This window comes from Anopheles arabiensis, chromosome 2 (genome assembly GCF_016920715.1).
Source record: "Anopheles arabiensis isolate DONGOLA chromosome 2, AaraD3, whole genome shotgun sequence".
NCBI classification, from domain to species: Eukaryota; Metazoa; Arthropoda; class Insecta; order Diptera; family Culicidae; genus Anopheles; species Anopheles arabiensis.
This window is the reverse complement of record NC_053517.1, coordinates 29,675,755-29,690,692: the sequence shown is the minus strand read 5'-3', so window position 1 is coordinate 29,690,692 and position 14,938 is coordinate 29,675,755. Positions and strand designations below refer to the sequence as shown.

At 46.5% G+C, this 14,938-nt stretch overlaps 4 protein-coding genes across 10 annotated transcripts in view; 3 read left to right on the top strand and 1 right to left on the bottom strand.

Moving 5' to 3' along the window:
* The first annotated feature begins 508 nt into the window (after positions 1–508).
* On the top strand, positions 509–6,607 carry LOC120894660 (transcription initiation factor IIA subunit 1). Of its 6 annotated transcripts, none has more exons than XM_040297377.1 (8): positions 509–598; positions 1,510–2,195; positions 3,304–3,489; positions 3,632–3,649; positions 3,756–4,335; positions 4,484–4,843; positions 4,931–5,184; positions 5,271–6,607. In XM_040297377.1, the coding sequence occupies exons 2-8, from the start codon at positions 2,172–2,174 to the stop codon at positions 5,376–5,378; spliced, it is 1,530 nt and encodes a 509-aa protein (XP_040153311.1). In that variant the 5' UTR covers positions 509–598; positions 1,510–2,171; the 3' UTR covers positions 5,379–6,607. The 6 variants fall into 6 exon arrangements, with proteins under 6 accessions (XP_040153311.1, XP_040153310.1, XP_040153314.1 ...); XM_040297376.1 differs by having other exon boundaries at positions 1,507–2,195; XM_040297380.1 differs by having other exon boundaries at positions 563–598; positions 2,088–2,195.
* Positions 6,608–6,847: 240 nt separating this feature from the next.
* On the top strand, positions 6,848–9,898 carry LOC120894988 (presenilin homolog). Of its 2 annotated transcripts, none has more exons than XM_040297922.1 (8): positions 6,848–7,286; positions 7,428–7,693; positions 7,765–8,195; positions 8,278–8,376; positions 8,442–8,669; positions 8,872–9,063; positions 9,150–9,262; positions 9,351–9,898. In XM_040297922.1, exons 1-8 carry the CDS (start codon positions 7,146–7,148, stop codon positions 9,504–9,506), a joined length of 1,626 nt encoding a protein of 541 aa, XP_040153856.1. In that variant the 5' UTR covers positions 6,848–7,145; the 3' UTR covers positions 9,507–9,898. The 2 variants fall into 2 exon arrangements, with proteins under 2 accessions (XP_040153856.1, XP_040153857.1); XM_040297923.1 differs by having other exon boundaries at positions 7,146–7,286; positions 8,442–8,618.
* A 443-nt stretch (positions 9,899–10,341) lies between these two features.
* On the bottom strand, positions 10,342–11,611 carry LOC120894990 (splicing factor U2af 38 kDa subunit). The gene is made up of 2 exons (XM_040297924.1): positions 11,434–11,611; positions 10,342–11,245 (listed from the first exon to the last, which is right to left on the bottom strand). The coding sequence occupies exons 1-2, from the start codon at positions 11,475–11,477 to the stop codon at positions 10,543–10,545; spliced, it is 747 nt and encodes a 248-aa protein (XP_040153858.1). The 5' UTR covers positions 11,478–11,611; the 3' UTR covers positions 10,342–10,542.
* A 303-nt stretch (positions 11,612–11,914) lies between these two features.
* LOC120895406 (leishmanolysin-like peptidase) overlaps positions 11,915–14,938 on the top strand; it is a 35,391-nt gene continuing 32,367 nt past the window's right edge. Inside the window, exon 1 of the mRNA XM_040298747.1 lies at positions 11,915–13,185. Within this exon, the coding sequence (XP_040154681.1) occupies positions 12,931–13,185 (255 nt within the window). The 5' untranslated portion in view covers positions 11,915–12,930. The remainder of the gene's footprint in view (positions 13,186–14,938) is intronic.

The following is a 14,938-nucleotide window of genomic DNA, read 5'->3' as shown; positions in this document are numbered from 1 at the left end:
TTATTTTATCCTACCGAAACTACAGGTTTTCTCATAATACTGACCGAAAAGACATTTCCCAACTTATTTATTGCAGCAAACTCCATATGAAATAAGGAAATTACTAGCGACCAGAACCAGAAGTTCAACACTGGCAAATAAAGCCCGTGTCTGAACTTTATGCGATAAAATTGGACGTGCTGGTATACTTGTATAAAGAATTTTAGAGATAATAAGCGATTTTATCGTACGGCTGAATAAATAAAAAATCTGACAATTTTCAGATCTACTCTTCAGAAAAGCCTCATTCGTGTGACTGCTATGAACCAAATCCGATGCATTTTCTGTAAGTAAAAAAGGATTTATTTATTCATGCAGATTAGCACCCCTCCCCCCTCCGCTTAACACATCGAAAACATACCGAAAACTACCGATAGCAATTGAAACTCCTACCGAAAATTACAGATAAAATTTTGACGCTCCTACCGAACACCGCCAAAAAAATCTGGCCACACTGCCTGAAGTAGACATCACGGATAAACGAACTTTCGCACCATTTCTTGTTCACCGAAAAAGTGCGTGCGGTCGTGTGTTTTGTCTGAAGCAGAAATTTTACAAGGTCCGGCAAAAAATATTGTGCATTGTGTGGGAAAGATTGTGTATTTGCGCATAGAATTGTGTAAATGAAGCTCTCCCATGAAATGTAGCCATTCTCTTGGGCCAGTGGCTGTGGGACTTTCTAGAAACGCGCAAACCTCACAATACAATCACCCGTAGGGAAGGCATCACGGAACCCTACGGAAGGAAATCTGAAACTCTGATCGCATCCGACCGCACATTGTGCTCCTATGAACAGCGGATATCCGTTCAGATCCCGGCATTGTCTTCCGCAAGCTTGCAGTTCGCTCTATTCAGCACTATCTCAAACCTGCTCTTTCCTGGAACGGCGGAAACTCGCTTCAAGCCAACGAAGCAAAACGGCGATAGAGAAGAAGAAGCACTTGTAGCCTACTGCCGGGAGCTATGTCTACGTAGAAGGAAAAAAATATACCACCCCAAGAACAGCGCAGTGCAAATGTACCGTCCGGTCGCGTGATCGTTTGCCCTACGCTGCCTCCATTTCACGGACATAGTGCGCGGCGTATTGGTGCCGTGTCATCACCGTGCTGCATCAGTGTTCCCATTTCCCTTCGCGGGTTTCTCCTCATTCCTCCCCCCCCCACCCTCCTCGGTCCCAAGAACGAAACTGCTGCCGCTGACATTCCGACGTTCGAGTGACAGTTGTACAAGTATACAGTATTGCTCCTGCTGCATTGCAAAAGCGCAGTGTCGTTTGTTCGCAAATTCCGGCATCGGCGCCTACTCGATCCGCACTTGGTGGGGCGGCTGGGTAGAGGGGGAGCTCGTGTCGCGTGAACTAAGATCCATGGGTAGTTTTGTTGCATTCGTGCAGTTATCGCTGCTCAACCGCATACGCTGATGTAAACATAATCCTTTTAACCCATCTCGTGCTTGTTTTGTTTCTAGCAGGGCCGATTAAGCCGAAGAAGACGAAGCAGCAGAAAACAGACAAAACAGTGTGTGAAATGACCAGTGCCAAGTACGGCCGCCAGTGAGTGTTTCGGGCGGCAGTCACAGCACACGCCAAAGCCGACTACCTTTTCGTACGTCTTCGGCCATCCGGTGTATCGCTCCCGTGCAAGCCTTGTGCAAAACGAGAGAGAGAGAGATCGTACTGGGCTCTAAAGTATTGCGAAGCGCTGCCAGAAAGTGTACAGCACATCACCCAAATCCCTACATATGAGCACAAGGGCCGTGTTTTTCACGCGCCACCCTTGAAGCGTTATCACGGTTCGGCGGCAGCTACAGCAAAAACATCAGGCAGCATTTTCCTACATCGCCCAGCCATCTCTCTCTCCCTCTCTGCGGTGTGCGGTTTGCTCCGTTTCGCGTGTTTGCTAACTGTGCGTGTCTAAGTGTGTGTGTGTGTTACGTGTGTGTTTGTCCGCAACAATATCCCGTTCTGCTCAAAGTACACTCGGCATCGAGGCTTCCGCCCTATCGGAAGGGTGAATCTCATGACGCATATCTTCATACGATTCTTTTAGACCTGAAAGTGTGTTTAAAGTGTGATTGTTGGTGGAAGCAAGGATTCCTGTTGAGAGGAAGTTGATCAAAGGACAAGCTTCACCATGTCGCTCAGCCAAACCTCGGTGGTAAGTGAAAACAAATGTTAAACAATAAATGCAACAAGTTATTCCGATTGGCGATTCCCGATTCAAATTCGGATGAACAACTAGCTGTGATAATTTTCTAGAATCACCGTCCTTCAATCATTGTAAGGCTAGTCTCTGAATGCCAAAGTGTAATGGTTCACCGATAAGAGCGTGTAATTCGATAAAAAGTTTGGATTCGCTCAATAGTTTGCAATTAGATACAATACTATTGATAAGCTGATAACAAATGATGGCCGAAACAAATGGGGGTCGTTCCATATGCTTTGCCGCAAAAGAACGGCCCGAGAAAAAAAGATGATGATGATGATGATGATGATGAGAGCGCAGGGAGGAGTTTTCACAACAGGTTGTCAATAGCAACACGAGCGTTGAGAGAGCTTTTCGACGTGCTGCTGAGTGTGATGTACTAATTTTAACCCATATAGTAACATCATCAATAACAGTGTTATCATGGTTTGGAATGCAATTTAAATTTTAAGATAACGGCATAAAACGAAAATGCGAAGGTATGATATATGACGGTAAGCAAAATTAGAACAAATTCTAATAACAAACTCTGGTGTATCGTTTATTCTGTCTCCTATATTGAGAACCTTGATCGGCAAGGTACTTCAAAATATAGAAAATATGAAATGTAAGCCTTGATGCGCCTGTTGCACTGCAGCAAATACGAAAATAACATACCACAATGTGGTATGGTGCTACTACATGTGGTACTACTGTGTGATTTCGGTGCGGGGGTTGAGGAAAACGGAGGGGGTAATTGTTTATCTCATTTATCAGTTAATACTTTGTTTCAACGCTGTTCATTTACGGCGAGCAAGATCATTAATAACGAAATTAGATGGAATGGTGTACTTCCCCGATGTGCTTGTGCAAGTAATTAAATACTTTTAGGAGTGCAATATGATTTAATCTACAAGCTTGTGTTCAATCGCTTTGGAACAATCTTGTTTGTGCATTAACGCGCAGTTATTATCCACAGCCGAATAGTTCACAGAGTTTTCATAAATTCCGTTAAATTAAAGTGTGTTTTTAAAATCTTTTTTCTAACCGTTTTATTTTGTATTTCTGTATTTTCCCACAGCTAAAGGTCTACACCACGGTCATCGACGATGTCATCGCCGGTGTCCGGGATGCGTTTCTCGATGAAGGTGTGGACGAGCAGGTTCTGCAAGAAATGAAGCAAGTGTGGACGTCGAAACTTTTGGCTTGCAAAGCTATCGAATCTACCCCAGAATCCCAAGATCAGCAGGCTGGGGGAAATGCGAAGGTAAGGTTTATGGTTAAGTTTTTCCCAACGAGAGAAGTTTATTGTGTTCGAATATGTAAATAACATGTGTTTTATTTTCTTACATTTAATCGATCCTTTTTAACTTACCATCACCCATACCAATGACACACGGATAACACAGTCTGCCTCACACGCAAAGGTAGGAAAAACCAAACCTAGTCATTTACTCTGCAGGATTACAATATTGTGTCAATAGTTAGCAATATGAACTCATGCGTTCCTCTTTGTCCCAAAACACTTTACAGAGCAATGGAACGAAGAAATCAAAGGCTGCCTCAGCCGCGGCTTCCGCCGCAGCGACGTCAAACAATCAGCAGGAAAATGGAAAAGCAAACATTATCACAAAGACCGAACCAGGACTGAAAAATGCAAACGTACCTGCGTTGGTCCCGGCCGGAAGTGCACAGCCAGCGGTACCGAATCAGAACGCAACTACAGCTGGTGGTACCACTACTACGACGACGGCAGCGAACACTACATCAACGGCAGCTGCACCAGCACCTGCACCAGCACCAGCAGCAGCAGCAGCAGCAGCAGCACCCCAGCAGCAGCAGCAACAGAATTCGGCCCCGGCTGCTGTCGTGGCGGCTCTCGATCCGAACAAGCTGGTTGCCATCCAGATAACGCTACCGGCGCAACCGAACGTCGCCAACAGCCAGCCGCGCGTCCTGACGATCCAGGTCCCGGCGTCCGCTCTGCAGGAAAATCAGCTACAGCAGGTGCTTACCAGTCCGATCATTTCCTCCATAATGCCACTACCGCCACACATCGCGTCGACCGTACTGCAACAGCATGTGAATGCGTACTTGCAGAATCTGAATATAAGTAAGTTCTCATCAGCCTGAGTGGTTTTCCCTTGTGATAGTATCGTTATTAGTGATGCTGTTTGAATGGATCATAAAACATTGCCCTAAACAAACGATTGCCAAAAGATGTTCCTCATACCAATGTTGTTCTTTCCCTGTATTTGTAGATGCCGTACCAATCCAGAAACAGCTCGATGGAGCTTGTGACGATGACGGTTTCATGGTAGGCGAAACACCAGAAGTAGAGGTTTCACCCATCAGCTACAAACTTGTGGAACTATCGCCAAACGAACCCCTGGAACGGTATCGGCTCGATAGGCAACTGATAAGCGGGCTTTTAGCTGGTCAACGAACCGCCTCTGCAAAGGAAAGTAACGAACCAATTGCTTGCAGTAGTAGCAGCAGCAGCAGCAGCAGACGCGGAGTTCGGTCAAAAGCATCTGCGGCCGCAAGAAATGCTCGACGTCGTCACCCATTTAGAGCTGCTCAAGCTAAAGCTGTCCCTGTTCTCAGCGAACAAGAGCAAGGTAACTGAGCAACAAACAAGGTCCATGAATAGGAGAATAGGTGCTTACCGTTGAACATTGTTTCTGCGTTTGTTTCTGTTCGAGCAGCTCTTACGTTCCACATCTGCAGTAGTCTTCAGCTTGACGGTGCCGTAGATACGTCCGACGAAGAGGGAAGCGATATCAGCGACGACAACATTGTCGACGATGACGACGAAGATTTGGACAAGGAGGAGGAGGACGACCTGGAGGCCGAAGGTGGCGCAGAAGAGGAACCGCTCAATAGCGAAGACGACGTTACAGATGAAGACGCGTCCGATTTGTTCGATACGGATAATGTTGTCGTTTGCCAGTATGATAAGGTATGTGAGAAAAGGGCATTTATTTGGTATTGTTTTTATGTTAGCCATTAAACTTTTTTTTCTCCATTCATTGATTTCGCTTCCAGATCACGCGATCTCGTAACAAGTGGAAGTTCTATCTTAAGGACGGTATCATGCATATAGGTGGCAAGGATTATGTGTTTCAAAAATCGAACGGCGACGCTGAATGGTAAGCGCAGCAGCAACCACAAATCAACCAATCGGCGGAAAACGGCGAATTTGAGTGCCTAGCAGCTGGGATGTGTGTTTCGGTGTCATTCTTAGTGCGACGGACAGAGGCGTTTCAGAGTTTATAGTAGTGCGATAGAGATAAAAAAGCCTAGTGGAAGGTACATTATTGCCATTGCAAACGGTAGAACATCTTCAATCTGCACTGAACTGTAGGGTAGATCAACGATTTTAGAAAAATTACTGCGAGAGAGCTGTGTGCTGCCGTGGTCGAGTAAAAATGCATCAATGCAAGGAAGCTGGAAGCAAAACCACTAAATGAAGCAGCTTTGTGTGAGGTTTTGTGCATGATTGTAATACGTTTTTGGCAAACCGATAAGAACTCATACGTCGGGATACGGATATCCATCACGTCTACGCTAATAAACCAAATGGGGTGAGTGTGGCAACTTCGGCTTAAATGACCATCGCAAGTCTCACTCGCAACTCCCCTCCGCCCTTACCGTACCAACCAACGAATGGATCAAACAGCAGGAATGCCATTTGTATGTGTGGTAACGATCACCACGTAGTCGATCGATTTTTGTTTTTACTAAACAACAAGGAAACATAGTTTGACTTATCGGAAATAGGAACCATCCCGGGGTGCGCTTTGGCCGCGGGTTTATGTTCAGTAAACCTAATCTAATCTATCCCCCATGCAAGGGAGAAGTGAAAGCTTGATAGATCGGCAAAATGGAAATGAATCAATTAACAAGATAACTCAAAAAGGTACACAAGTTTGTAAACGATTCCCGCATATTTCAGTAAATGTCGAGTAGTAAGTGCATCATAATATATTAAGAATGTGAGCTATTTTTACACCATCAAAGAATGATTCAGGGCAGTTGTCATGTTCATACGTTTGACTTATTGTTTTAGCAACTCGCTCAACAGGACACAATCCTCGGTGTTAGCGTGTGTTTGTGTTTAATTTTTTTCATTTCTACCAATTTGCACATCCTTCGTAGAGTTGCATCCTATCCGACTTGCGTTCTTTTCTTCTGTGCAGCACTTGGTGCAATTTCGTCATAACATAACGTTAGAATTTTTCGCTAGCACTAATGTGTAAAAATATAAGTGTAGATTGTGGTGGAATTGCTTGTTTTTATTGTAATAAAGTAAGAGGACGATTTTTTTTTTCTCTTGTGTACGTAGTGCATAATAAAAATTACAAAAATACCTTCAAATACAATCTGCTCGTGGAGAGATCTGTAGCGTGACGATTTAATCTTGTTCATCCGAAATTAGGCAATAAATGACTCTTTAACATATCTGCCCGTTAGTGCAGTTTCTGAGGCTTTATACAAATTAAAAATTAAAATGCGAAATATGTTTTGAAACGGCTGTCTCTGCCCACATGTGTCATATTTAACTTTTCCCACCGTTCCCGGAACTGTCAGCTGTCAAACGGTGCCTGAAAAGGCACAACCTTCTCTTGGCAGGCGCATAATGGACAGATTGTAAAAATCACGGACTGTTTCAGATTTGTGTGAGTCGCAAAAATAGTGTCTTTGCCGTGGATACTCCTTTTAAAATCTTAGATGACCCCAACTGTCCATTTCCTAAGAAGCAAAGCATTCAGCCGGCGGGTGAAGTAGCAGCACAATACAGCGCCCTAGCGCCCATACCAGGCTGTTTTATTATACACACACACACACTCTCTCTGATGTGAGCAAGCTGGCGGGTACTCCATAACAAACATCCGGACACTTTCTTCCACCGCCACTGCAATGGACGGCCATATCAACATCGATCATCATCATCAACCGACGGCAGCAACGGCACAGGATGCGTCCGATGGGCGCGGCTCGCGGAAACGCTGGCAAAAGATGCCCGCCGACGCTAGCAGCTCTCCACATCCGTCCTATGGGGTGAGTGTCGCCGAGAGGGCTCACAGAGCTTTGTTTACACTGGACGGCCAGTGGCGTGAGTCATCGTCCGGAGGAAAAGGGGGGTTGTACTAATTTGCATCTGTTTCGATCGATTATCTACTCCGTATCGCGTGTATCTAGACAACCGATTCCATCCCGCAAGTGACAATACGTGATACAAGCAGCCGTGGACGAGCGGGTCCATCGCGAGGCTCCCCTTCTGGCAACAGCTCCCGGCAGCGGCAACAGCAGCAGCAAGAACAGGAGCAGGCGTTGAACGAGGAGGAAGGACTCAAATATGGTGCGCAACATGTGATAAAGCTGTTCGTTCCAGTGACCCTTTGCATGATGGTCGTGGTGGCCACAATTAGCTCGATTAACTTTTATACCATCAAGGATGTGTACCTGTAAGTAGGCGACGGTGTCTTGCTGCCAACAGTTTGTGATAATTTATGGTGCTTTTCATTTCCCGTTTCAGCGTCTACACGCCGTTTCACGAACTAACGGACGACACGGGCACAAAGATATGGAATGCTCTCGCAAACTCGCTAATCCTGATGACGGTGATCGTCATCATGACCATACTGCTCATCGTCCTGTACAAGCACCGCTGCTACAAGGTGATCCATGGTTGGCTGATCCTGTCCTCCCTGCTGCTGCTGTTTCTGTTCAGTGGCCTTTATCTGTTTGAAATTTTGCGAGCGTACAACGTCCCGATGGATTGGTTTACGGCCGGGCTGCTTGTTTGGAACTTTGGTGTGGTGGGCATGATCTCAATCCACTGGCAGGGTCCGCTCCGGTTACAGCAAGGCTATCTGATCTTTGTGGCCGCACTGATGGCACTGGTGTTTATCAAGTATCTTCCAGAATGGACAACGTGGGCTGTACTAGCTGTGATATCAATTTGGGGTAAGCTGTGTAGTAGTCACTAAGGTTGGATTTGATGATATTTCGTTGATATTTATTTTCGTTTTTTTAATTTTTTTTATAGATCTAATTGCCGTACTTACCCCTAAGGGGCCTTTGCGAATTTTGGTCGAAACGGCGCAGGAGCGTAACGAGCAAATCTTTCCAGCTCTAATCTATTCATGTAAAATGCACCACAACAAACGTTTAAGCAGCGTGTGTATTAATGTGCTCTTTACCCCTTTGCAGCAACCATCATGTATTCCTACCTCGGCACACACACGGATCCGGATCGTGCGGCACCGTTGTCTGGCGAGCGGACCATCGGCACTGGGCCCGGTAGCGCTGGCGGAGGCAGCCGACAGGCTGGTGGGTACGGTGCAGTCAATGACCACGGCCCAACGCAAACCGGAGCAACCGTAGAAGGTATGCGGCTGGTTGCCATTCCCAATGATAGAACGCATGATTTGCCCAGGGGTATATGTTTTTTACGATTTTTGCTTGCCTATTATATCTGTGCATCTACATAATCGCTAATTTTCCTCCGTGCTGACTAACACACTAACAAACACAGTACTTCTCTTGGGTATCATCGGTCTCCTTTCCCCCTCAATATTCTCATCCAAGTAGCTTTGAAATGCTCCTACTAACGTAGCGCGTAATTCCATTGGTATTGCAGATCGGACGGCCGGTTTTACGCAGGATTGGGCGGCAACGGCTAACCAAAGAGTAACGAGGCGGCAAATTGAGGTGCAGGCCAACATTGCCAACAATCCGTCCCGGCCTGAGTACCGTACCGTCACGGCAGAGGCAACCCGCGCAGGACAGGATCCGCAGCTCGGTGGTGCTCTGTATGACCAGGCGGAAGAAAGTAAGAACGAAACGGAAAACATTACTGTTTTTTCATCGTGCTAAATGTGTTATTGATCCCTTTTCAAACTGACTGACTCATTGCAGGAGGCATTAAGCTTGGGCTAGGTGACTTTATCTTCTACTCCGTGCTGGTTGGCAAGGCATCGAGCTACGGCGACTGGAACACCACGATAGCGTGCTTTGTGGCAATACTGGTGGTATGTATTGGCGTCCGCCCACCGCAGACGAGCTGCTGGGACCCCACAAGTAACTCAAATCTTGCTTCTTATCTTTCCCGCCAAAAAGGGTCTCTGCCTGACGCTGCTACTGTTGGCTATCTTTCGCAAAGCATTGCCGGCACTGCCGATTTCCATCTTTTTCGGGCTGATCTTTTGCTTCGTAACGAGCGTGATTGTGAAACCGTTCACGGAAGCGCTTACGCTGGAGCAGGTGTTTATTTAGTTAATGCAGCAACACGGGGATAAGGAAGTTGTAGGTCCGGTTTTTGCCGGGTTCAATGATTGGATTAGGGATTAGGCGCAACAAAACAAACGTGCTCAAATCCACGCCGAGCCGTGTTTTTCTAGCATATCTAGCTCGTTTATTTATATCGTAATATTTTAATATCGTGTAATCAAAAAAACAACCCGAGAGACAGCGAGCGGCAGTTAGATAGAGAGAAAGTGTAAGGGGAACGTATCGCCACTAACAAACACGTAACGCGTATTGGCTTAATTGAAACCGGGATGCAAAAGTAACATGTGCGCTAAACACACACACGGTCCATCATGCTTGAATTTGGAAATGGTCCTCCTGATCAGACTTAAGCGTTGCTTACCATTTTACACTCATTACACACGTGCATTTTTGTATTTTGTGCATCACATCCGTACGTGTTCGATCCGTAGATGAATGTATCCTTTCTTGGATGTGTGTATGTATGAATGTGGTTGCCACTCCCCATATCCTAAGGCATTTTACACTTCATCCTGGCGATTAGGGGAATGCGTTGCATTTCTTAAATGCTCCATAATTGGTGTATTGGTGTTTCTCTCTCCCGTCCTCTCGGAGGCATTTGATCTTCCCGTGGGCCCCCGTTTTGATGCGTAAAGGAGGAGACATATTTTGAAGAGTGTAATCACCCGGGAACTAGGGAGACACATGACTGCATACATAAAATTTGTACCATTTTAGAGCGGAGTATAATCGTTATGCTATTTCTTTTCTTTACATAATATACAACCCGACATCAATAACTACTGACTGGGAATAAAAGAAGAAGAAAAACAAATGCAGGCATATTAGCGATTTATTTGGTCGCATGTATATGTATTTCTCTTCATGATCATTAATTACATTTCGTGTAGCATATTTTTTGTATCTGGACAAGTTGTTGGAAAGAGGGTTGCAATCATTCGCGATTAAACTAAATGGCGCAATAATTGTGTCAAGTTGATGAAAGGGGAAAAAGTCTACGAGCGAATCATGCAGTCGGTGTTCAATATCGCCCCTTACGCCCGTTGTCGTTGCGATCGTTTTTCCTATCCCTACTGCGCGATCGACGGCGGTCGCGGGAACGATCACGACCACCTCCGATGCCGCCTCCGCCTCCGCCCCCACCACCACCACCACCGCGACGTGGCGATCGCGACCGAGATCGGGAACGTCCCCGGCGTCTCGAGTACAGATAGCGGCGCAGCTCGCGCGAGATCGGCTTCAGGTGCATGAAGTTGCAGAACCCGGACCGCGTACATTCGCCCATCTCGTACTGCCGACAGCACGCCTCGCGGAAGTCTGTCACCGGCGAAAGCTCCGAGTACACCGGTCTGCCGCCGAACCAACGGTTGTTCAGATCCTTGGCCGCCCGCTCCGCGTCCTCTTCGCGGCGAAACTTGATGTACACGTTGCCGACCAGATGGTCGCCCAGGTTGTCGCACACGTTCATCTCCTCGATTTCACCGTACTTGTCCTCGCACTCGACGAACACGTCCTCGAAAAAGTTGTCGTAGTGCTCCTGCATCTCTTCGTCCGACACGTTCGCCACCAGGTGACTACCGTCGGCCGATTTGGCCGAATTCTGGGGGTTCACGTACAGGTTCTGCAGCAGGCAGGTTTGCGAGAAGGTCGGCTTGTTGTGGATGCGGGAGCAGCGATCTCCATGGCGGCAGGCACCAATTTTAAAGTAGAACGAACAGTTGACCCTGCAAAAAAACACACACAACGAATTGAATAAACGTGTCTTTGACTGAATACGCGAAACACACGCTCGTCCGCCGGCCTTCAGCTCCGATGGCGGCATTCCTGCCACAAGGAACAACAAACACGGCGACGGCAAGCGTTGTGGCCGGGTATGTTTGGGAGTGGAAACCGTGAAAACTACCGCACTTACTTGTCTTTCTCGGTACCGAAAATCGAGGCCAGGTATTCTGCCATCGTTTTCCGTCACCTTTTGGGTTGTGCTAAATGCTTAATATGCTAAAAAAGTTGTCCGAAAGCGCCTCAAACAAGCGCAGCGAGGAAGACGCACACAAGCTGTTTTTTTTCCTCTCTCTCGGGGGAACATTGAAAGATGGCGAAAGTGACAGCTGTCAAAATGGTCCAGAGAACATTCGACCAGTTTTCCAGAAACTCGAACTACCAGTCGAGCAGTTCTGCGAGTGCAGCCAATTTCAGTTCGTTTTTAAGTTTTTGTTAAATGATAGTTTGTTTATAAAAATGCAATTTCGTAGGCGCAATTTATCTTTTAAATCAAATGATGGTTATTAAAAAAGCGAATTTTATTCCCGATCAAATGAACCATGGTTTATTGGATTCGTGTACCAACGTCAAGCCAGCTGTCAGGGTAATGTTTTTCTTGCTGTTTGCCCATTTCCACTGGTTCGCAACAAGAGAGAAAAACAAAGAGAAACCCACAGTTTCGCGGAGTGGGGCGAGCCGTGCGTGTGTGTATGTACGTTAGTGTACGGTTCGCGAATTCTCATATCGATCGATCGCGTATGATCGGCCGCGGCAATGGCCCTTCATCGTCGTCCTGAGTGGTGGAACCGGCACCTGGGCTCAACATAAACGATGCCAATGGAGGGGGGGAAACCGAACCGACAGCATCCACCACCACACAGCGCTGGTTCGGTGCCGCTGCATCCACAGCACAATCGGATGCAGCTTGTACAGGCAAACAGCTCACGGCAGCAGCAGCAGCAGTACCGGTCTGGTTGGTGGTAGCGACGGTCCCTTCTTCGTGGCCTAGCGTGGAATAAAAGTTGTCCATTCGCTGCGAACCACTTTCAGTTCGTTTTATGCAATAGAGCCGTACGGTGGTAGGAGCGCACGTACCCGGGAGTGCGAATCGAAAATAGTCGAACCTTTACCTCTTCCTTCGATCCGGGTGCAGTGGGCGGGGCGGGTTGTGTGTTTCCTCACCCGTGTAACCCCTGCCGTTTCCAGCCGGGGGCTCATCAGGTCCTGCCGACCAGCCTAGTGTACGCGAGTGTGGTGAACCGCGCGGGTGCTTGCCGTAGTGTTAGTGTATAAGTATCCTGGTGCGCCGTTCTTGTAGTGCTAGTGGTGCTTCGAAAGTGAGAGTTTTGCTAAAATTGGGTCGAACGGAATCGTGGAAAAAGAAGGCGCACGGGAAAGGGGCGCAACATAAATTTCCCTTTCATTCGGTGTTCGGTGCTGATTAATCTCACCCTCACGGATGGTGCAAACAACAACAAAAAGTGGGCCAATTTTGCAAAAGTGTCCCAAGTGTGTGTTGCTGAGCTGAAGAGTGTTTCGCCTCCTTTGATATATTTTGCTTGCGTGTTGTGCTGTTCGATGTAAAACGGAGGCAACCTACTGGGCGGGTAATCCTGTTTCGCGCAAAGCCTTTTTCACAACATCACAAATGTCACCGGCTCCGGCTGCGGTGCACGAGGAAATGGAAATGCGGCAATGTAGTGAAATCAATAAACGTGAGCATTGGCGGCGGAAAATCGGCGGCAGCTGGCTGCACGGACGACCCGCCTGCTCGCGGCTCGAACGGTGCGCAGCGACGGTTGCGACGGTCGGCCTGCTGTGGTTGGCGGTTGGCAGCACGCTCGCGGTGGCCAGCTCCGTGCACGACGGTCACTGCAAGCATCAGCATCCGAAGGCGCATGAGGTACGTTTGCCGTTGGGTTTTATGCATTTGGTCTCCAGTTTGGTATTGTAAGAAATGACTTTATTACACCGAATTGATACGCAAATGATCTTTTTTCCACTGCGATCTTTTGCATTTACGCTTTTGTTAAGCTTAACTATCGAACATTTGATTGTCGGATGTTTCGTATAGTGTTATTCATGATATCACTCTGTTTAGTGCAATATCATAATACCAAAAGTTTGAATTTAAAAATATATATATTAGGAAGGATACGTAAAGCCATCAATATCAAAAATCGGGTAGATATTAGTTAGTATAACAAAACAGTATGCTAGTAACAATAAAATAGTAGTAAGCAAGCTTGTGCTAGGAATAAAATAGTGAAGAAATTCCAATAAATCACCATAGTTTAGTAGGTTTCCTTCCCAACAGTTTCATCAGCCGAGCCAGTTGCTTTGTTGCAACAGAAATCAATACTGTAATAATGTACCTCAGTGCCTGAGTGCGTCACCGAACTACCAAAAAGTACGTGCACACTTTGATCACTTAACAAAACCATCATCATCATGCAGACAGAGCAGCGGACCAGTGTGTGTCATGCCATGGCAATAAAAGTGCATAAAAAATCGAGCCTGCCTACAGGCCGCCCGAGTACACGTTGCCGAGTGCTGACGAAAATTTGTAATGAAAAAAATGTTGATTAAATATGCGTTTTATGTACTGTACGTTTGTATGCTTTCAACACCACAGCACAGTAATAATGTACACATTCTCCGAAAGTGTAAACACCTTGGCCTGCTCGAATCGGTTCGGAACGGCTCAATCAATTCGGGGCAGGCGGGGGACGGCTACTGGGTTGCTAAGGTTGGTTGGCTGGTAACATTTTCTTACCAACCATCACCACCACCACCCATTGCGTGCTTCGACTAGACAAACGCCGAAAGGGGAAGGGAGTTCGTTGAGCCTTTCGGGCTTCGCAACATACCCGCTAAATGTCGCCTCCAAATGCAATGCTGTCTGCCCATGCCTGACTTGCCCTGGGCATTGGGAGCCGAGGAATCGGCAGCAAGGGGATGGGGTCGATCATCGGTCGATCGGAATTGGTGTGTAGGTAAATTTTCACGATCAACCATCATCATCATCATCATCATCAACAACAACAGACACGAACACACGATCAGCAGCGTTGCACACAGCTATTTCGTTGCATTGATTTGGCTAGCCCTCGGTTGGGCTTTTTTACATGCTTTTGGCGTCGGGTTTACAAAGTTAACGCCATCGACCGGTGTGGAAATTGTTTATCGCCGGTGTAATGTACCGTGCGCTAATCTACTGGTCAATCAAATTTTCACACCAATTAGGAAGGTATTGTGAGCTGCGTTTTTTATGCTGAGCTTTTGTAGAAAAATGATTGGAAATTGATCAATACCAATCAAATTTCGTTCGATGATGGGTACCGAATCAGGTTGATATCAGCATTAGATAATGGACTGGAAGCTGTGGATTAATTATTTTCCTTTTACGCGTTGCTGTACGGGCTGCATTATGAGATTTTTAGGTATTATTGTTATTTAGTCTACACAATAATTAAGAAAAAAGGTACATATTTTATCAAATTTTTTAAAGCATTAAAAGCATTAAAACCTTTGATGACTTTTTACATAAACTTGATGTTGCTTTTCGAGCATCAAGTTGTTTAAACCAAAAGTGTTCAAATGATCGCAATAATAACCGTACACAAACCACTGAAAAGGAGTGAGTAGCAATGATT